Source organism: Diabrotica undecimpunctata, chromosome 8 (assembly GCF_040954645.1).
Source record: "Diabrotica undecimpunctata isolate CICGRU chromosome 8, icDiaUnde3, whole genome shotgun sequence".
Classification (NCBI taxonomy): Eukaryota; Metazoa; Arthropoda; class Insecta; order Coleoptera; family Chrysomelidae; genus Diabrotica; species Diabrotica undecimpunctata.
In genome coordinates, this window is record NC_092810.1 from 5,175,019 (window position 1) to 5,197,071 (window position 22,053).

Below are 22,053 nucleotides of genomic sequence, written 5' to 3' on the forward strand. Positions count from 1 at the left end.
AGATGTTACATAAGCTAACGACAAGAATAATAGAAAATTAGTGAAAGGATAACATCAGAAGAAGAGCATAGTTAAGCAAGTAAAAGGGAAATCTTTGGAATGTAATAAACCGGCATTTAAGTGCATTATTGATTTAACCAAACCGTTTGGATGGTTACAAATACAAAATTTAATATATCGCACCTTGAAAACCATAGGGCAGTAACCGCAAAAATCATAATGTTGAGTTATGAGCTTTTCAATTTTTTTTAAACTTAATATTATTCACTGTTATTCCAAAAATTAAGCTACAAACCTGGCATTTAGCATAACTGTTTGTTTTTAATTTTGCATATTTTTATATGCAGTAAGAAGTATGTGAAATTTATTTCAGCAAATAGGTATTTTAGCACATACGGCCATATGGTTTTAAAATATATATCAATTTTGGAAAATGATGCTGTAAAAATTCATATCAAATAAAAGTTTTTTTATTTAAGATTGTACTTATTTATTACAATTTTTTGGTATTAACACTTAATCAAAATCATGCATATTGTATTCTGTTTGTTCGGTTTCTACTGTTCCATTGTTCACATGCAAATCTTCATAAAACCTATGGTAGTGCTCTTGAATAACATTAGCCTTACACAGTGAGAGCAGATCTTGTTTTTTTAGATTGGATATTCCCGATGGATGTGAATATGCTTTACTTAGTTCCATATTAGCCACCAACCCTCGTTGTCTTCGCCTTATATTAATGGTTCTGAACTCTGTATTATTGTAGCTTGTCTTAACCTGAAACTTATTTTAAAGTGTCTTCTCCACCTTGATTCTTAATCTCATTCCAGACGAACCGATTTCCTTCTTCGTCAATATTATAACTGTTCCCCATTTCCTTACATAATTTTTTTAAAGTCCAATCTTAGATTAAAAATACATCCGATGTAGACATTTCAATAATTTTGTAAGGTTCATCTGTTTTTTTCGCTGTTTGAAGTACTGTGACCCATTGCGCAGGCACATAAATTGGTCCTCCGTTTAATGCCCTTTTTTTTGTTTCTCAATCAAAGAATGCATGTTATCTCCCTCATTTTGGGAGTGACCTGTTATCAAAAATTTGTGGGTAATTTTAGGTATGTTCAATCTCTGTCCTGCATAGAGATAGAGATAAAGACAGACGATATACTTATTCTTATTTTGCCCACTGCAGTTATCTGAATATATTATTTCCTGTTCTCTGGCTCAGAAATTGTAACAGGCATGACGCTATTTCGTTTGGACCACCATTAGCAATTCCCTCGAACCAAAGGTAGCAGTGTCCTGCATTTATGGTCAGGTCAAAATTTGTGAAATTAAATGTTGATAATCTCCAATCAAGTATTGGATTTTGCAGATTTTGAGTCTTTTTCTTTTCTACTAAGTTCCACTTCTTGACAGTGAGTATTATAGGCTGCTTCTAATGTAGTTTTATCTAATGAAATTTTGTAACTTTCTTATATCGAGCAGAGGTCTTTTTTGGGCTTAAAGAAACTTATATTAAATTCCGTGTTAAATATGGTCCTAAACGTAGCGTAATTTCCGAACACCGAACCTTTTTCTTCGCAAAATTTTATATAATCGCGATAAATATCAGCCAGAGTTTTGTCACCACTGACGAATTCTCTGGTAGTTTGTTTTCTTAAGTAGTGAGATTCCACTCTAGGAATGGATTCGATGTAACTCATTATATTTTGTTTCACGACTTCGTCGATTCTTTTTCCATTCTTGTGAGTTCCTCTTGTCTTGTTCGCTTGTCTTTTGGGATAAACCCATCTACAGTACGACGTTGTATATTTGTTACAGTCTTGTCGCTTATTCCCAGTGTTGCAATAAAATTGTGCTTACACACTCTGTTTCTTGCCTTCCACTTCGAAGAAATAGGCATAGTTTGCTTTACGATTACTGTCTGGATTTACTCTTCTATATTTCACATTAGTTTTTCCATTCCATAATTTTTGCCATTAAAATAATCCATTCCTGAATTGCATAATTTCTTTCTTTTATTTTTGCCCCATTCCTCCGGTTGACATTTCCTCTTTTTACTTTTCTTTTGAGGGCATATCTCCACAACACCTTTATTTTTAAGAGTATTAGAATCAGTAACACTATTCAGTCTTGGTCAAATTTCTTCATCTGTGTTGTCACCCGAAGGTGAATTCGATTTGGTTTGAGGGTGCCAGGTACGATCGTCGTCACTGAGTTCTCCAAATAATGACTCGGATGAGCATATTTCCTCATTATCACTTGATGTTGATGACGGTTGAATATCACTTGGATCGTTATAAACAGATATTTCATTTTGATCACCAATGTTGTATGATTTAATAACCGTGTTGGTGCCCTCATTTCCTCTCGTTTCCTCAAGTATAGTAGTGATTAAATCAACCGTAATGTTCTTCGTTTCCACTGAGTCATACTGCAAGAAAAAAATTAACCGAAGGTAATAACAATTTTGATTTAAAGAACGTTAAATTAGAGGGAGCGCATAAAATGCAATACAAAAAGAAGGCGTGTAAACTTCATCTCCTCACGTAATTGAGCGAGAGACGCCCGTGCTCCTCAGTGGCATAAATGGAAAAAAATTGTTACAAATAGTTACCTTCTCAGGGGATGTCAAATTCATGTGCTAAAAGTACTCGTGAAGTACTATGCAAGCTGCTACTACAAGATGTTACGTTTAACTAAATTAAAACTATTGTTTACTCACAACACTCAAAACACAACAGAGAAAAGTAGTTACAGGCAATGTTACATTTTTGCCAGGCTTGAAAACCCTTGCTATATGCCATGGTATTTAACCCAAGATCACAGCGAGCATACCAGCATCAATTATTACTTCATAATTTTCAAATCAAAATATTCCGAAAACGGTACACAGTATCGAGTTTTACCAAGAGTACCTTTTTCGTGTAAAATTGAATGATATTTAAGTTTACTTGAAATTTTGATTAATAATTATTATACTCTTAAAAAAGTTATATTGACTAATACTTAGTACGATCCGTGTAACTAGCGCCCTCTATGAGAATCAGATATAAAAACAAATTCATGGGATGTATTAGCTTCCAAAACATATTCGTATAAAATTTCATTACAATGTTGCCAGTAGTTTCGGCAAAATCGTAAAAAATGCGTAACATTTTTTTTTCTTCAACGCCTTGTATCTTGAAAACGGATGGCGTTACAAAAATTTTTTACTAAGCAAACCCCAAAATATTTGCTCGACAAAAGTTTACTTATTACTGACCTATTATGTTTCTTGTCACTAACAGAACAAAACATACGCTAATCGCCAACTTAACAACAACACGTATTATTGGAATTCAAATAAAACACGTCCCTTTGCAAGGAAGGCCAACTGGTAAATAAAAAAACTTCTATTTTAAATTTATATATTCAAGTAATATATAAAATGTGTAATATAAAACATCAGTTCCCTTAAGACAAAAATAGTAAAAATCTGCTAAAATAAAGATAACAGTTTAACCAAAAAATATAACTTTTAACAATCACCTCGCATTACTATACCAGACACAACGTAAAAAAATGTAGGACAAAAACATTCGTTTTAAACTTAATTTAAATTGATGTTTACAGTTTAGCATTGGTCTTAAGTAAAGGAGCCAACTTTTGTGCCAACATGATGTTTCCGGTGACCTTGAGTTTTCCCTTCATGAAAGCTTGTTGAGGGTTCAGTTTTCCTTCAGCCATGAGCATAAAATCGTCATCTGAGATGGTTAAGGTTGTGTTGGGTTTGCCATCAGGTTTTCCTTCAAAGACCTTAGCATTCTTCAAATCCATGGCTAAAAGTTAATTGATTTATTAATAAAACGTTAAACACAGCAACTGTGTTTCATTTAACATATAGCTTTTAAACATAAGTAAAAATAATGTTAATTATTACAAATAGAACAATGAAATTATTAGTTTCATTCGATTACGTGAAATCAACTTGAGAATTAATTAACTTGAGAATACGCGTCCGAAAAGTCATGACAATAATTACAGTATTGCTGCATTGATATAAAATATAGAAAAGCAATATGCCACATCAGAAAATTTGATTACTATCCATACTAAAACACTAAACTTAAAAAATAAACTTACTCCATTGTTTAACTTGTTTGCCATCCTTTGTAATATTGTACAAGAAGACTCCACCAACAGATTTGGCTTTGCTGGGATCAGCCTTGACTTGGTCAATAATAAATTCAAAGATAGCGTCACTTTTTAAGTTGGACATACTGAGTGATTTTAAGGTTGCCGTTGTGGACACGTTAGGTTTGACAGATTTAAGGTCTAGGTAGGCACCTGGAAAACAAATGAAAAATATTGAGTTTACTTTTTAAAATGTCAAGATTAGGTAAATATTAAAGCCAGTCTGTTCATTATTATTTTTAATTTTACAATTAACAAAATGATCGATATATTTTCAATTTATATCAAACAGCAGTTTTCATACAATGGATTCAAAAGTAATGGTGCAAAGCAAATGATATATCTGGAGAAATATGGTAAGCATTGGGGATCACACAATTATGGATTTGGAGACAAATTTTTAGGTACATGGAAAAAAGCACAAAAGTATAGAGAGCAGAGACTAACATATGTGTATAAAAGCAAAAGGAGATATTCAACAATATACAAATGAAGGGCAATCAAACTATTTAGCCACATCATGAAAATTTAGAAGAGTAATCTATAGATAGATGGACATGAAGACAGAAATATCACAAAAAATACATGAATAAAAAAATAAATGTTCTGCTATTCATTTTTTACAGAAAGCATTTGCTAGAGCAGGGCTGTCCAACGCTAGGCCCTTGGATGGATACCCTGTGTTTAGAAAATATGGACGCATGAATCCGAAATATATGTAAATCTGCGGATGAAAGTACCTACATCATGGAGCCGTTGCCAATATCTGTCGAGAATTTCGAACAGGATATGACTCTTAATGAGCAAGTAAAACATGTAATGTTAAATGTATTGAACTATTATCTGAACTCAAAAAATGGTGACAGCTTGACTATTACTGTGGAAAAAGTTTCGAAAATGTGCGGTGTGAGTGTTCGCAAAATTTATGACATTCGCGAAGAAGCCCAGCAAGGCAAAGTGACACCAGTATAAAAAGGAATAAAAACAATTTCCAGTCCAATTCACGTGAGAATACTTACGATGAGGCAGTGAAATCCCGAATAAGCACAAAAATTGTTCATGATTTTTTTTTTAAACATACCACCAACTGTCGACACTATAATGAGCAGAGTGAAGGACGATGAGGACCTACCAGCTTTTTCAAAAACCATATTCCGTAGGCTACTAAATGACGTGGGTTTTGAAGATGGTAAAAGAGGTCGAGATTCGATAATGATGGAAACAAAAGATATCATCCTGGAGACACAAGTACCTCAGACAAATAATACATTGAGGAAGAAGGGTAATGTAAACCTTGTTTATATTGATGAGTCTTGGACTAACGTCGGTGCTTCAGTCAAAAAAGAATAGAGGGACACAACGATCAAGAATCCACGAGATGACTTCATAAAAGGGCTCTCTACTGGACTGAAAGCTCCAACCCAAAGAAGTTCTCGGTTTGTTCTTCATGCTGGAAGCAAAACTGGTTTTGCTTCCAGCATGAAGAGCCTTTGGCATACCAGAGCCAAATTAGGTTCATTGGCTGGTGGTAAATATTTAAATTTGTTAAAAAAGTGATTTTTACCAAATTCCTATCTTATTATTTTATTTATTAAATAAACAATTTATTATTTTACAAATTTTCTTAATAAACTGAATGCAGTGTGATAAAAATTGTGAGATATCGAACGAAAAAGTGATATAATGAAATACCCAAGGTTAATAATATATGGACTCTTGATAAATGCTGATCTTATCTGCAATACCTACTTGAATTATTATAATAGGTATATAAATTTTTATCAAATCAAAATAAGATTGAATACTTGAATTACGCTGTAATGATAATATATCCAGTAAATATTTTTGGTGATAAGAAATACAAAAAACCTGCTCGATTATGAGGACAATATTTGGTTATATTAACTAACCTACTTCCTGGATAATATAAAGTTATATGTAACTTGAAGAAGTAAATAAACATAATGTTTATATTATACTAAAACAGTGGTTTGTATGTAGGAGTGAATTTCACGATCAGTATGTTTTTATGATATCCTGGCCATAGTCTGGATTTTTTTGCCTTGGTTTGAAACCTTAAGCCATAAGGATTTATTTCTTCTTGATATTTTCTGATGGGAATTTCAACGTTAAAGTTAATGAAGAGACAATCACCTTACTACACTGGTGAGCGCAGTCTCCATAATGTGAGCGCCTGGTTGAATCTCAACATCGTTGGGAATGGTGGTTATTAAGTACACATTTTCTCCACGAAAACATCCACAAAGTTACATGGCCTAATCTGAGGATGACCTAATAAGGAACAAATTAATCATCTACACTTTGAGATTCAGCATTCCTCTTCTCTGATGTATTGAATGTAAGAGTATGTGTATAGGAGCTGACCAATACATAATATGAAACACCTGACTATGTTAAACTCCAAGAAAGGGAGGGTGACTTACAAATCATGACAGAACTGTATTGGCATTCTGTATTCAGAATCTTCGCAGCAAAACAGCAAAACAATTAATAATACAAGATATATTCACAACACAGTCATTCTTGCTAGCAGGCTGTTGGAACTACAGAAACTTATAGACGACATTGTAGAATGTAGCAAGCATTATGGGCTATATATCACCAAAACTAAACTTTTCTATAAGTTAAAAACACAATCTGATTTCCAAATACATGACAAAACCTTTGAACAGATGTCATCAATCAGATACCTGGGTACATTAATGAATAGTAGTTGCAATTCGATGAAAGAAGTCCTATTAAGAATTGAGTAGTCTAGGAAGAAGTTTTATCTGAATGAAAAACTTCTTCATCGGGCGGGATCTAGACATGAGACTTTCAATCTAAATGCTGCACTGGTATCTATTTTCAATTCTTCTCTACAGCTGTAAAAACGCATCAAAGCTTTTGAAATATACCATTATAGGAGAATACTTCATGTATTTCATGGACAAATAGAATAACAAACATAGAAATTATTAACAGAGTGCAGAAGAACGAGGAATTGATGCCAATGATCAAAGAACAAACCATACATTGAGCATGTCATGAGGGGAGACAGATACAAAATACTTCAGTTCATGATTGAAGGAAAAAGAGATCTTTTCAGAGGACAGAACTGAACTCAACTTTCAGCTGGCGCCAGGACAATCCGAAAGGATCTCTCTGGCAAAAAAGCCATATGGTATTATTATTATTTGAATTACGTTTAAGCAAGGAGTATAAGAATTTCCATAATATACAGAATGAGATAAGAGTTTCTATCATGTGAATGCATGTGCAAGATATATTCCAATGAACAAATTAGCAGATTCACTAACAAATCAAGGTTCCAGAACCTTATTAAATCTGTGGTAAGAAATGAAATTTAAAAATGGTTGGAAATCATACAAAAGAATGTCCATATAGGGACAAACTCATATCAAGAAAAATTCAAAATGAATGACAGGAAGCTTTTGTCTATAGTAATGAATCTTAACACATGAGAACTGAAGACGTCCCAGATATGATAGTGACAGCTCATCTGGAGATCAAAATGGAGTCAACTGCCTTGGTTAATATGAGATGTTTAGTGACATGAAGCAAATATACCACTGGTAAAACAAGTATTAAAGTAATAGAAATCTTTAAATTCCATGTAAGAAAGTTGCCAGGTTTTATCAAGAGCTCAGGACTTCTTGGTGAAGTGTAATGAAAAGACAAGGTTTAGTATAAAGGTTCCACGATCAAGTACTAGATACAAAAAGTGTTTCTCTGAGTAAAGGATAATATATATTTAATTATTTAATTTAATTAAATGTCAACATCACATTTATTGTGTTTTGGTTTTGCACTATTTTTTTTTTGAGTGACTAATTTATGAGTAAGTTTAAAAAAGTTTGTTTTGAGAGTGTTAAAGAAAAGGTCGACCAATGGACAAAGCCCCTCTAGTGTAAAATATACCTATCGAAGCCAATGGCAGCATATATAAGAAGCCTACCATGTTCTATTTTATTCATCCTGACAAAGAAACATTTAGCTATAGAGTCATTGGACAGTGATGTTGTTAGAAATGAAGCATGCTTTACCCCTAGATACATATATTTAACCCAAAGTTGCATTCTATAATAAAACTACCATAAGACCAAATATGATATTGAATAAGAATTAATATATTGAAGTATCAGCATGAAACCATCTAATGACAAAAAGTAGGGGCATAGCTTAAGAGCATTAGAGCATGTTCAACATTGAAATGAATCACCCAATATGAAAAATCAATGAGTTACAAGTTCCTGGGCTGTAGGAATAGGTAAGGAAGACCAAATAAGACCTGGTGGGAGATTCTTAGCGAATCCATGTCTACGAAGGGGATTTATAGTGTGACCCAAGACATAAAATTAGTGCAGCCACTTCACATAGAGATAAAGACAAAGAGTACAATGATGATAAAAATTTTATGAATAAATCAAAATGAAGACTTGGGATTTAAAATATAGGCAGTAGTTCCTCAAATGAACTCAATAGAACCAAATCACAATGATAATTTTAACGAACTGATTAACCATTACCCAAATATTTCTTCCATACAAAATTAAGCAATTTAAACAATCATGTAAGATATATTATTTACAAAAAGAGATTGTTATGGAACTGGTTGAGTGAGCAATGACCAAAGCCCAAACAATATCAATGAAAATTTAATTTGATAAGCACTTCATAAAATGTTTATTAATTCCTCATATTTTAAGATATGTTGGTCTTCCATTATCTTAAAAGTTTGCATTAAGTTAATTTTGTTAAAAATAAAAACTAATTACTTAGTAAACAGTTAACTGATACATTTAGTAATAAAAAAGATTAAAAGCATGAAATCAGCTTTATTTTTAACATTGAAACCAGTAAGTACTAGTCAAGGAGTGTTTTGATTTAAATATAATACCTTAAATATAATTCACTACGCGAAACTTTGCAAATATGTATTCAACAATCAATCCACATTATTTTGATAAAAATTCTGAGAGAATATTGAAAAATCTACCTTGAAATTTCAACTATGACCATAGTACAACATGATGTGTTAAATACTGGTTTGTGGTTTGCTACACCGTTTGCAGTTTAAATTAACAAATTTACATCGTGCGATACTAGGAATAGGAATAAAATAGATAAGCCCGAAATTAATTTCTAATTCAAATTGAGGTTAGGGTCAAAAGGGCGTCATTTTATTTGTAAATGTATCGCGTATAATCTATTTATAAAATGACAATATTCTAAAATTCAAAGCAACAAAGTAGTTTTTGTTCAAATTCCAGAAGACAAAAAAAAATGAAATGAAAAACCTCACCTGATTCTGCCTTGACAGAGAACTGTTCGTTTTGTAGTTCCGTGTAGGTAGATTCAATCAAAAGTGATACATGAACTGATATAAATATAACCACTTAAATTATCAGTAGATATTTTCTATATGTATCTATTCAAATGGGTTCGAGAAGCAATTTATTATAATTATAAACTTTGATCTTGCTATCAACAATTTTTTACAAGAACAACAAAACAATATTGGACTTTGACGTCAATTGACGTATCTTAACCAACTCAATGTTGCCGTCTGTTGCATTTTTTCCTTGTTTGTGGATTAAAAATGAAATGCATAGAATTTGATTATCTAGACTAGAGTTTGAGTTCATTATTGTGTTCGAGATTCTCATTATAAAAACTAAAAATTTAGGTGCATTTATAGTGGCTTCAATAATGAGAATCAAAGAGTTGGTCAGGAAAACAGTGGGAACGAAACCCAAAATAATTAGCCAGTGAAAAGTCATGCTATAGGTACAGCTGCGGGCACTGAATAGTTAACACCAATATTTTTATGTTTTACAATATTTACGGTATTACATAATAGTAAGAAACAGCAAACAATGTAATTGGTGTATAATAAAATATATTCTTTACCACGTGCAGTAAATATAGCGAAATGCTACCAAGTAGCGAAGACCCTGTCTTCTTGGCAGGTCAGGAACAAAAGTATCTCGAGATAGGGAACGCTACCCTAGAACACCAACACACGTCTGTGTTGACTGAGCAGCCTCCTCCCCTACTGGCTGGAACGACTGTCTCTAACTCACTGAGCACCTGAGCCTGAGCAGCCTCCACCCCTACAAGATGGAATATCTGTCTGTAACTGACTGGTGGCGACTGAGTGATCCAGTCGTTGGGCCAAGAGTTGTTTTCTAAAAGCTACTACGTGTGGGCCATAATTACCGAGCGATCTGCACTTTTAATGAAAGCCATTCATTTATTGTTCTATAGCGTCTGTGTTTTTGTACGCGGAAACTTGGCTAAATATACGGGGAGAATAAAACTATAACAAGGAAGATGTTGCCCAGTGGACCAAGATGCTGATCCCGAGACTAAGGGACTGGGCAGATTGTCTGTTTTAGGGCGTATCTTCATAGGCTCAGAAAGACAGATACAGATAAATGCCTATACTGTGAATATTCCGACATTGTTATTCACACAATGCTGGAGTTTGATAGATGTACAGTGGAGAGAAACAGAATGTATAAAGAAATAGGTATCAACAATGTGACTGTAAGAGAAATGATCGGGAAGATGACGGGAGGTACAGAGAGATGGAATAGTGTTCACAATTACATCCGAGCAGTCATTAAAAAGGAAGAAGAAGAAGAAGAAGAAGAAGAGGAACACCAACCGGGCTAACGACAGAGATAAGATCTAATTACTATTTTAATGGGAATAAGCCGCAATTGAAGGTTAAAATAAGTTTATTGACGTTTGAATCTCCACTTCGGAATTCGAAAGAAAAAATAAGGTAAGTGTGCTAAATATTGCCACTGTTCTTAATAGTGCCACCCCCGTATTACAGATAGTATCGACGCTGCAACTAAGGTGGCAATAGTAGCAAGTGTCTTTGTCTATCAGCAACGTGTAATTCGGCGGTTTTAGTCTATGATATCCCTCAGATGTAGAAGCTCGCTATTTGTTGTTCGTGTCCTCGTTGGCTTATTCCCATTAAAATCGTAATTACTTTAAAATGCCACGAGAAAATAGGTTCAGAACAATAGATAAGATTTAGATAAGAGAAGGGAGTGTTCCAAAAATGTCGTCAGCCTTACAGCGGCCACTTCACTTTCGGAGTACGTTACGTGCGAGAGTCAACTGCGCACAAGTAAGAGAGGGTGGTTTTAGTTGGTAGGCAGGATAATAGATGCCTGAATATTTGGCACTGCTATTTTTAGTACTTTAAAGTAAACTAAAACCCAAATTTTAGGGACTCAAAATGGAGGTAGCATAAAGAAATTTCGAAACGCCCCCCTCAGGCAAATTCTAGGTATGCCACTGAAGTCTGTTAATATTTTACTAATGTTTATATACAGTTGCGAAACTGCAACAAATAGAAACGGTTGTTTTTTATTTACTTTTAGTTATCTACAATTTATTCGTAATTATTATTTTTGCTAGGTATTCATTATAATTAAAATTTATTGTTGTTGACAATTTTAAATAATATCGCCTAGTTAATGAAGTAAACGCCAAACACTAGATTATCGACGTAAACGTCATTAATAGTACAGTGAATGTAGGTAAAAATCAACTATAACCTCCGATTTCCGTGAACCTCCATCGATTTGCATGGAAATTTGGGATTGAGTATATTTTACCCTCAACTTCAAAAGTGACGTATGCTCAACTTGCGCTTTTTGCATTTTAGGGGTGAAATCAACCCCTTTTGTTAAAAAATGGTAAAAAATGCAGATTTAAGCATTCTGGCATAAGTAATCTCAATTAATTAAATAAAATAAATATTTTGCAACATTTATAAACATAATTTATGATTTTAATTAATTTTTCAACCCTTTTAGCAACTATCCCTTAAATCGAAAATCATGAAAAAATCATTTTTTATATTTCTGAAATATGAAATCGCATATTAATATTACCCAAATAGTTTCTTTAATGTTTATGATATAATTTTTGATTGACCGTGAAATTTCAACCCCTAAAAACCACCCACTTAAAGCAGAATCATTGAAGAATCAATTTCAAGAAACTTTAATTATTTGAATAATACATTACTGAATTGAAATCTCATTTACTGAGTATTAAAGTATTCATTTATTTATTGCGTAATTTTGCATTGTTAAAAACTACCCCTTGTCATAAAAATAATGGAAAAGGCGTTTTTATTAGCTTTAATAGCTTTAATCATTTAGAAACTTTTTTATTGGTTATGATAAACTTTATTAATATATTCCAAACTTTATTAATATTATTCTTTCCACATTTCCTGAACAATTTTTTCAGTGCTTATGTGACTTATAAAAATTTAATTTGTTAGTTAAGACGAAAACGTATTAAAATAAATATTAAAATATATGAAAAGTTCATTCATTTTTTCTTTAAGTAATGTTTCATAAATTAATCAAATATTTTTTTTATAGCCCTTTTTCTATCCGAATTGTCGAATAAAGGCCTCTCCCATTTCTCGCCATTCATCCCTGTTGTGTGCTAGGCGTTTCCACATTGGTCCTGCGACTCTTTTGATATCGTCGCTCCAGCGCATTTGAGGTCTTCCTCTTGGTCTCTTCCCATCGTACGGTCGCCAGTTTCCGACTTCTTTGTTCCATCTACCATCTTCGAGACGTTCGTTGTGTCCAGCCCATTTCCATTTTAATTTAGCTGCTTGTTTCGCGGCGTCCTTTATTTTTGTTTTGTTCCGGATTGCTTCGTTCGTTTGCCGATCTATTAGTGAGATACCAAGCATCTGTCGTTCCATGGCTCGCTGAGTTTTTCGAATCTTGTCCATGTTCTTTTCTGTGAATGTCCAGGTTTGAGCTCCGTAAGTGAGAACGGGAAGGATACAAGAATCGAACACTTTGGTGCGAAGGTTTTGGGGTATCTTTTTGTCTTTCAGTATGTATGAGAGTTTTCCAAATGCGGCCCATCCCATTCTTACTCGTCTGCTTATTTCGGTAGTTTGGTTTTCTTTGTTTACCTTGATATTCTGACCCAGATATATGTATTCTTCTACATGTTCCACTTTTGTTCCTTGGATGGTTATCGTCGGTTGATCATCTTTATTCGACATTAGCTCAGTTTTACTCAGATTCATTTTCAGTCCTTTTTTTATGGATTCCGTATGAAGCTCATCGATCATCGTCTTCAGTTCTTTCCAGCTGTCGGCTATTAGTACTACGTCATCTGCATATCTTAGATGGTTTAAATACTTTCCGTTTATCGATAGTCCCTTCGTTTCCCAATTTAGTGATTTAAAGATGTCTTCAAGTGCGGCAGTAAATAGTTTTGGAGATATGGTGTCTCCCTGTCTTACTCCTCGGTTGATTTTTATTGGCCTCGTTTTCATTCCGTTATCCATCGTGACTACCATTTCAGCGTGTTGATATATATTATGTATTAATATCCTATATCTAGAATCTATTCTGCTGTTGACCAGTGCTTCCTCAATAGCCCATAATTCTATGCTGTCAAAAGCTTTCTCATAGTCTATAAATGCTAAACAGATTGGTAAATTGTATTCGTTAACTTTTTCTATTAGGACCTTTAGTGTGTGAAGATGGTCACATGTACTGAACCCTTTTCTAAATCCGGCTTGCTCTACTGGTTGATATACATCGAACTTTGTTGTCAAACTTTGTTGATAATATATTCATAGTACTAATATTAATATTAATTCATAATATTAATAGTACTTTAATTGTTAATTTTTGAATCTTCATCAGAGCACTCTTCACCAATTTCTCCTTTTTCATTAATTGGAGGGCTATTTTGGCAATTGTCCCCACTTCATGATCCGCAGACTGCATTGCAAAATAACCTTACTCTCCGACACCCGCAAGAAGCGGCGCAACCTTTTTTGCAGTTGCAAAAAATCATTTTTAACAATTCTTCTGGAGCGGGTGGATTGGGATTTTTAGTTGGAAACAAAGACTCTTCAATTTTGCACCATCCCCAGTCAACTGGACGAATGTCTTTGTTTCCAAGCCATATCTGGGTTTGTAAATAAACTCTTTTGATGTGTTCATCCAATGCAGCAACCGTTGGGACCAGAGATGAAAACTTTACTGTACTATTTTTAGTGGTAGCCTCGTTACGCATCTGTTCCAGATAAGCTGATAGGTCTTCGATGCGTTGTAGTTTACTCATGTTCACATCTTTTGTACGTCCTTACAATAATATTGTGCAGTGCCTGCCAGCTTCTAACATATCGACACGTCTACTTCTTATTACCTATCTTTTTTCCTATACAGGGTGAGTCATGAGGAACTTTACATACTTTTACCATATGTAGAGTCCCTCAGGGAGCATATCATGTGGCCACTAAAAAATGTCAACTCCTCTTCTTTATTAATTAACAGGATGATTTGTGTAATTGACCATTTATTTCATTTTACTGTAGTGTTTATACGGCTCATTTGATTTGTTTTATTTTTGCATGATACAGTACACTACTATCAAGCATTCGACTAGTATTAGCTAAACTAAAAAATTCCAGGACTGGCTTTGTAAAAATTAATTTAGGGATTCGTATTAAATATTACACCCTGTATATATATTTTTTAAAATGCAATAAGTGATTTTCAAACTACATAGATAGCCAATGAAAACGACATATGCGACAATGTTGTCGCACTTTTATTAAATTTTTAGTGAACGATCAAATCTTACCAAAAATAGAACAACCATAATGAAGTATCAAATTATAAGGTAATTAATTTAAACAAATGTTATAAATTTCAAACATTTTAATTGAAATGATAAACTGAGTCGCTGCACAACAAAAAACAGTAACTACTAACAATAACGAAGAACAATTTAAAAAAAAAACTAAAAATATGTACATAGTTATGATAAACCCATAAATTAGAACTGGAAAAGATACAATAATGGTAACAAAATAAAAATAATTCAAAATAGATTTTCGAAATGGAACCCTGCAGCCTGTACACATTTTTGTTGCCGAATTGTTAATTGACGTATTAAATTACGGATACTCTGGGGATCGTTTCTAATAGTATTACAACAATGTATAATTCTATCAATTAATTGTTATCGGTTATTAATATTCACTGCGTAAACTAGTTGCTTCAATCGTCCCCAAATATGGTAATCAACGGGATTGAAATCAGGGGATCTTAAAGGCCACGAAATAGGACCTGCACGTCCTATCCACCTGTTGCCATAAACATTATTAAGATGTTGTCTCACTGCCAGTAAAAAGTGTGGGGGTGCCCCATCATGCTGAAAATACATCCTTCGGATAGCAACGTTCGCGTTGGCAAGCAAATTCGGCAAAATATTTTGTAGAAAGTTCAAATAGACCTGCCCTGTTAAAGGACCATCAAAAAAGTGAGGACCTACTAATTGGTTATTTATGACACCAATCCACACGTTAACCGAAAACCTTAACTGAGAACGACGTTCTCGAATAGCATGGGGATTTTCTTCTGCCCACACATGTGAATTTCGTGAATTATTTATCCCGTCTCTGGTAAATTGGGCTTCATCTGTAAATAGTGTCCTGTATAGCGTTGGTCGATTATTGTTAATCCATCTACAAAATTCCAACCTATCGATCTCATCTCCAGCATGTAGTCGCTGAACCATTTGAATGTGATATGGGTATAGATTATTTTTTTGTAAGACTCTACTTACTTTTGATTGAGTAACATTGAGTTCTCGACTTACTTGTCTAGTGCTTATTGTAGGGTTCATAGTAACGGCGTCCATAATGTCATCTTCCTGCGCTTCATCTACATGTCGCTCTGTTGTTCCACTAGGAAAAGTGCCATTTTCTCGCAAATAATTAAAAACTGACCCAAATGTTGGATGACTGGGAGTTCGACGATTAGGAAATCTCCTGCGATATTCTCTACTAGCAGCCCTACCAATCCCATTACAGAATCCATAAACAAATATTATGTCTGCATATTCTGTGGTCGAAAACGGATGTGGCATTTTGAACGAAAGTAACAAAAGCTCTACCAAAACTAACACAATGAACTTAACGTAGATATGACAGAAGAAATATGTATTCTTGTACACATAAATAACAATTGATAATGACAATGGGTATAAAATATCAAGAAACGTCAAACGGTCAACGCCGTCCTTCATTTTAAACTTTTTTAGATTTATTTTTATTTAGTACAGTTGAATCAATGTATTATTATTTGACATAAAATTTTAATCAATTACAATCAACAAAAACTAACACATACAAGAGGTTTGACTTTTTAATCAATTTAATTTATTATTTATCGAAAATAATGCCCCAATACGATCTATGAGTAAAAATTTAAAATTGAAAAACAATTGATTCTATCGTAGAGATAATACAAAGTGACAGTAAAGATGTTAATTTTCTACGTATTAGATTATGTTGTAGGAACTTATTTTAATTAAAATATTTGAAATTTATAACATTTGTTTAAATTAATACCTTATAATTTGATACTTCATTATGGCTGTTCTATTTTTGGTAAGATTTGATCGTTCGCTAAAAATTTAATAAAAGTGCGACAACATTGTCGCATATGTCGTTTTCATTGGCTATTTATGTAATTTGAAAATCACTTATTGCATTTTAAAAAAAATGTATACAGGGTGTAATATTTAATACGAATCCCTAAACTAATTTTTAAAAGCCAGTCCTGGAATTTTTTAGTTTAGCTAATACCAGTCGAATGCTTGATAGTAGTGTACTGCATCATGCAAAAATAAAAAAAATCAAATGAGCCGTATAAACACTACAGTAAAATGAAATAAATGATCAATTACACAAATCACCCTGTTAATTAATAAAGAAGAGGAGTTGACATTTTTTAGTGGCCACATGGTATGCTCCCTGAGGGACTCTACATATGGTAGAAGTATGTAAAGTTCCTCATGACTCACCCTGTATATACATACAAAATCTCTACTCCAAAAATTTTTCTAAAAAAATATTATTGATTTTTTTACACTAACTCCGTTAATCTTTATGATATCAGGTTCATTTAAAAAACATTTGAAAGGTAATTTCAAGGGCTATAAAGTAGTATTAAATTTAATCTTTTAAATCCCTTATTTTTTTAAAGATAAAAGGTTAAAGGGCCCTGGTTATATGGTTCTCGCAGTAAAATTTAGGTTTTAAATGGTTTTTGTCTCAGTTATTTTTTATCCTACAAAAATATATAAAAAAAGGAAAATCTGTGTTAAAAAAAAAAACTCAAATTTTGTTCTCATCATTTTTTAAGTATATTGATTATATATGGAATTATTCTCAAAAGAAAATGAAATTTATGAAAATTTAAAAAAGTTCTGATATTTTTAAATCAATTTTTTTTTCAAAAATATGAATTCTAAACTGGTCAAAATTTTTGAGGTCATTACTTATGCTAAAATAAAAAAAGTCTTATAGGGATTACTATAAATTTTAATTTTTGTTGAAATGGCGTAAGTATGTTTTATTTTTCACTTTTTCCAAAAAAATTCGAAAGGGTCCTCTTATTTTCATCATAACTTGCTTAATTTTGATGCTATCAACTTATTCTAGAGCTGATTTTATAGGTATTTCTCAGTACTTTGAAAACTGTTCAATAAGCATATTTTATAAAATGCATTGTTTTCCCGTTATTTAAGCTTGAATATTTAGTGACGAAAATGCCACTGTACCTCTAAAAAGCATACGAACAAGCTGAATTTTCTCAAGAATATTGATTTTGGGACCCCAAAAAAATGCAAAAAAGTTTACCACTTTTACCCCCGAGTTTTCTCCTGGAGTTTTGTGGAAATTCGATAAAAAATCAGTGCAAACTCGTTAGTCGGAGGTTTTTAGAGTCGCGGAACACTAATATTACGGCGAAGATGGTCTTTGAAGCACCTGCCCCACCTGTCCAGCACGACGGACCTCTTCTTCTTTAGTTTTATGGAACATTTATACAAAATCAGTACACGCTCGTTACTCGGGGGGTTTTTGGGGTCTCTGATCACGAATATCATAACGATGATGATCTCCGATACACAAACTCCAAGATACCAGCCCTCTCCTGAGCACAAGGTGTCTCGGACAACATCGCTTACATGATATTAGTGTTCAGCGATCCTACAAATCTCCGTAACGAGTTTGCAGTGATTTTATATCGAATTGACACAAAACTCGAGTTGTCGAAGCCCATCTATGTCCCAGGTGCCTCGCACACTATCGCCAACATGATATGGGTGATTTCGCAAAACAGATTGAACAAATGACAGCCCTTTGACAGATGTAGCTTCAACAATACGGCCGCTACCAACTGTAAAAGTTCGGAAATCCCTAGCCTGTATAATCATATTGAAAATAAATTAAATAATAAACAAAAAAAGTAAACTCACCAGCAATTACAATACGGTTACTTTCGACAGCGGAAGTTTCAAAATGAATTCTGTTACCTTCTCTCCACATATCTACTTTGAGGGTTTGACCAGGTAGGACAGGTTTCACAAAACGAGCCTATACAAAATATTAATAAATTAAAAAAATAGTTTTACAATATCATATTGTGTTGTTTCTACTGTGCTTACCTTAACAGCTTTAAATAAAGATGTGTCGTGACTAGCGAATGCACTCAATACTAGTCTCACTGAAATTCCCATGGTGCAAAGTCCATGTAGAATAGGAACGTCATAACCTACAATCTTAGCCATATTTGGATCTATGTGTAGAGGATTGTAGTCTCCTATAAAATATAGATAAAAACTTAATGTTCATATTGTAGCGTTTTAAATTCGTTAATATTTAATATCTATATAATAATATAAATTCTGTTTTAAGTTTTGTAGTACGCTCCTGAGTTGTTTATTTGCGTTTGTCTCTTATAAAGGAATTTTAAAACGATCAATATATTATGGCATTTTAAGTTGAGATTCTAAATATCAAGTTTTGTATTCAGTTGTTTTTGTCGTTGAAAACGATTTGTTTACGTTAAAATCCCCCTATTCTCTGTATGTGTTGTGAGGTAGAAAGTTTCCAGTTACCCAGTTTCGAGGTAAATATTTCAGATGTTTTTTTGTCGGTTCGTTGCTAAGAACGAGGTCAAGAAGGGTATTTTGTTTGTTTAGGTTCATAGACCACACAAACTGGCTGCGGGACGTGAAGGGAATTTATTTGGCGTTGAATTTGGAAAATCTAACGCAAAAGAGAGCCAAGCAAGAGATTTCAGACTAGAGAGATGTTTTGGCGATTTTGAATCAGGAGTTGATTCAATTTTCTTTGTGTGTATGTCTTAAGACCGGTTAAGATGATAATACTCTTTGCATAATGGCAGTTTAGAACAGAGTAATCAACCATAAGATTTGTGCAGTACACCGGAATTGAAGAAATTTTGAAAATGAGTATATAGGATGTCCCACCGGCTTTGTTGTCGTTTGCCTGCTTGATCCAACCCCATTTACGTCTTAGATCGTCGTTCCTGAAGTATGGAAATGGTTTCCTTTGTTCCTGTGGAGAATTTGTCCGCTTAGTTTCAATCCCAGAGATGTAGCAAGTTTCTTTTTTAATGAAAATAAGGTAACATTCAATATATTAATTTTTTCCAAATTAGACAGACATTTTTTTGCTAAAAGTAATAATTGCTTTCATAAGAATTTGTAATATTTAAAGTTTTATTTTTGTTAGAGGCATGGTCAACAAAATGTTATAATTTATTATGTCTTACAATGTTATGTTGACATATGACATTTTGGCTTAAATCTGCTGTTGTAAAACAATTTTAATTTGATTATGATATAGAAAAGATATTCCATATATAAGGTTAAATTTTAAGATATTTTCATAAACAAGGATATCCTTAAGTTTTAATAATCTAATTTGGCCATATTAATAAATAACCTAGGAACCATTTCGAAGATTTTTGTAGCAATCTCATTTGTAAACAGATAAGCACGTAAGTTTTTGTTAATTTTGTTATTATGTTATTTAGTATGCTTCTTGTGCAATCTGTATTTTTGATAACTGTTTGTTTGAGACAAAAATAAACGTTTGATTTGTTTCTCTGATCCATTTTTTGTTTTTATTTTAGAAAATCTCCTAACCCTTGTATGCATTTTTGATTTTGGGGAAGAAGAAATTTTCTTTCTTTTTCCAGCAGGAAGTTTTCTTCGAAGCGGCTTCGAATAGCTAGAGGTAACCTTGTATGCCATATCTTGTTTCATTTTGTCCAGGAGATTTATGTAAGTACCCCTTTATTTTATTTTTTTGTAGCTGCCCCAATCCAACCCCCCTTGTCATTTACTTATCCACGACCCCAGCTCTCCAACAACCCCCTGAGTGCCGTTCGCACAATATTTTGCTTGCCCTATCTTCGTCCCCATAGTTTCTGTCCCCAATTTTCTACCCCTGTGTTCTTATCCTGAGGTAGACAAAATATATGCGTTACAATATTAGCAGAAAAAAGTTTTTGCAGAGAAGAAATACTAATAAAAAATGGGAGTTAAAAATAAATAACTTGTTAAGCCAATAAAAAGAAGCAAACAATTATCTCAGGTAGCTTTCGGCAGCTATATTTTGAAGAACAAAGATGTACCATTGTGTCTACAGCGTAAGAGTGTATGACCAGTGTATCTTACCAGCGATTACGTACAGACTTGAGACCATGGCCTTTACAAAAAAAACTTTAGAACAGCTCAGTACAACTCAAGTAGCAATGGAGAGAGTCATTCTCGGGATAAGTTTGAATGACCGGATCCGGAATACCGACATTTGTGACAAAACAAAAATTAATGATGTCGAGGTAAGTATATATACATAGAAAAAATATACATAGAAATGGATACGTGGATTGACTATCTAAAAAACTCTATGCAGAGGAATAACAAATAACGCTAGAACCGGAAAGACCAGGAATTACCACAAATGAAGAACTTAATATAAATACACAGGAGTTTGTAAAATACTTGAAAAGCTGAAGAACAGAAAAGCAGCAGGTAAAGACAGGATACCAAACGAATTAGTGAAATATTGTGGAGCAACAATGACAGAACAATTCATCATCATCATTGGCTCCATCGTGGGTCTTGGCCTGCTCAAGGATAAGTCTTCATTCTCTCCTATTCTTCGCCTAGGCTTTCCAGTTTAGTACTCCCAACATTCTCAAGTCTTCCTCCACCTGATCCTTAAATCGTGCTCTCGGTCTGCCTCTCCTTCTCACTTCATCTATTCTTTGGTTATAAATATGCTTTGGCGGCTCCACCTCATTCATTCTCTCTATGTGACCTAACCACCGCAGACGGTTTATTTTGATGGACCTAATAATATCAGGTTTGTCATACAGGCGGTAAAGTTAGAAATTATAACGTCTACGTCATAATTCGCCCTCCTGTACTCCTCCATAGATATGCCGGAGGATTTTACGTTCAAAGCATCTTAAACAGCCTCAAGAGTCCACTGCTGAACATAGGCCTCTTCCTCGTGTTTCCAATCCCGTCTATCTTGCGCCGCTCTTATCCAGTATTTATTGAGTCTTCTTAAATCGTCAGTCCATCTTGTAGGTGGTCGACCGACGCTTCTCTTGTCTTCTCTTGGCCTCCATTCCAATAACCTCTTTGTCCATCGCCCATCTGTCATTCTGGCTATGTGTCCTGCCCATCTCCATTTTAGTCTGGCTATCTTCTCGATGATGTCAGTCACTCCGGTTCTTCTCCTGATGTCTTCGTTGGTTATTCTGTCTCGCAGAGTTATTCCTAACATGGACCGCTCGAGTCTTCTCTGCGTGACTCTCAGTTTGGTAGCTGCTGCTTTTGTTAAGGTAAGTGTTTCTGCTCCGTACGTCAAGACTATTTCAACTACGTTGACTACGTCAACTATTTTCAGGATCATTTTGAAGATTTTTGTAA

The 22,053-nt window shown here is 33.7% G+C and overlaps 1 protein-coding gene across 4 annotated transcripts in view; it reads right to left on the minus strand.

Annotated features, from left to right (window-relative positions):
• Positions 1-3,396: 3,396 nt before the first annotated feature.
• LOC140449197 (peroxisomal multifunctional enzyme type 2-like) overlaps positions 3,397-22,053 on the minus strand; it is a 40,633-nt gene continuing 21,976 nt past the window's right edge. Inside the window, exons 8-11 of one of the 4 annotated variants that reach the window (XM_072542359.1) lie at positions 18,745-18,899; positions 18,556-18,673; positions 4,129-4,332; positions 3,397-3,824 (exon numbers count right to left, since the gene is read on the minus strand). In XM_072542359.1, the coding sequence (XP_072398460.1) occupies positions 3,613-3,824; positions 4,129-4,332; positions 18,556-18,673; positions 18,745-18,899 (689 nt within the window). In that variant the 3' untranslated portion in view covers positions 3,397-3,612. Of the gene's footprint in view, positions 3,825-4,128; positions 4,333-9,100; positions 9,333-9,505; positions 9,681-18,555; positions 18,674-18,744; positions 18,900-22,053 lie in introns of those variants that run through there. The other 3 variants (XM_072542360.1, XM_072542363.1, XM_072542361.1) reach the window with 3 other exon arrangements.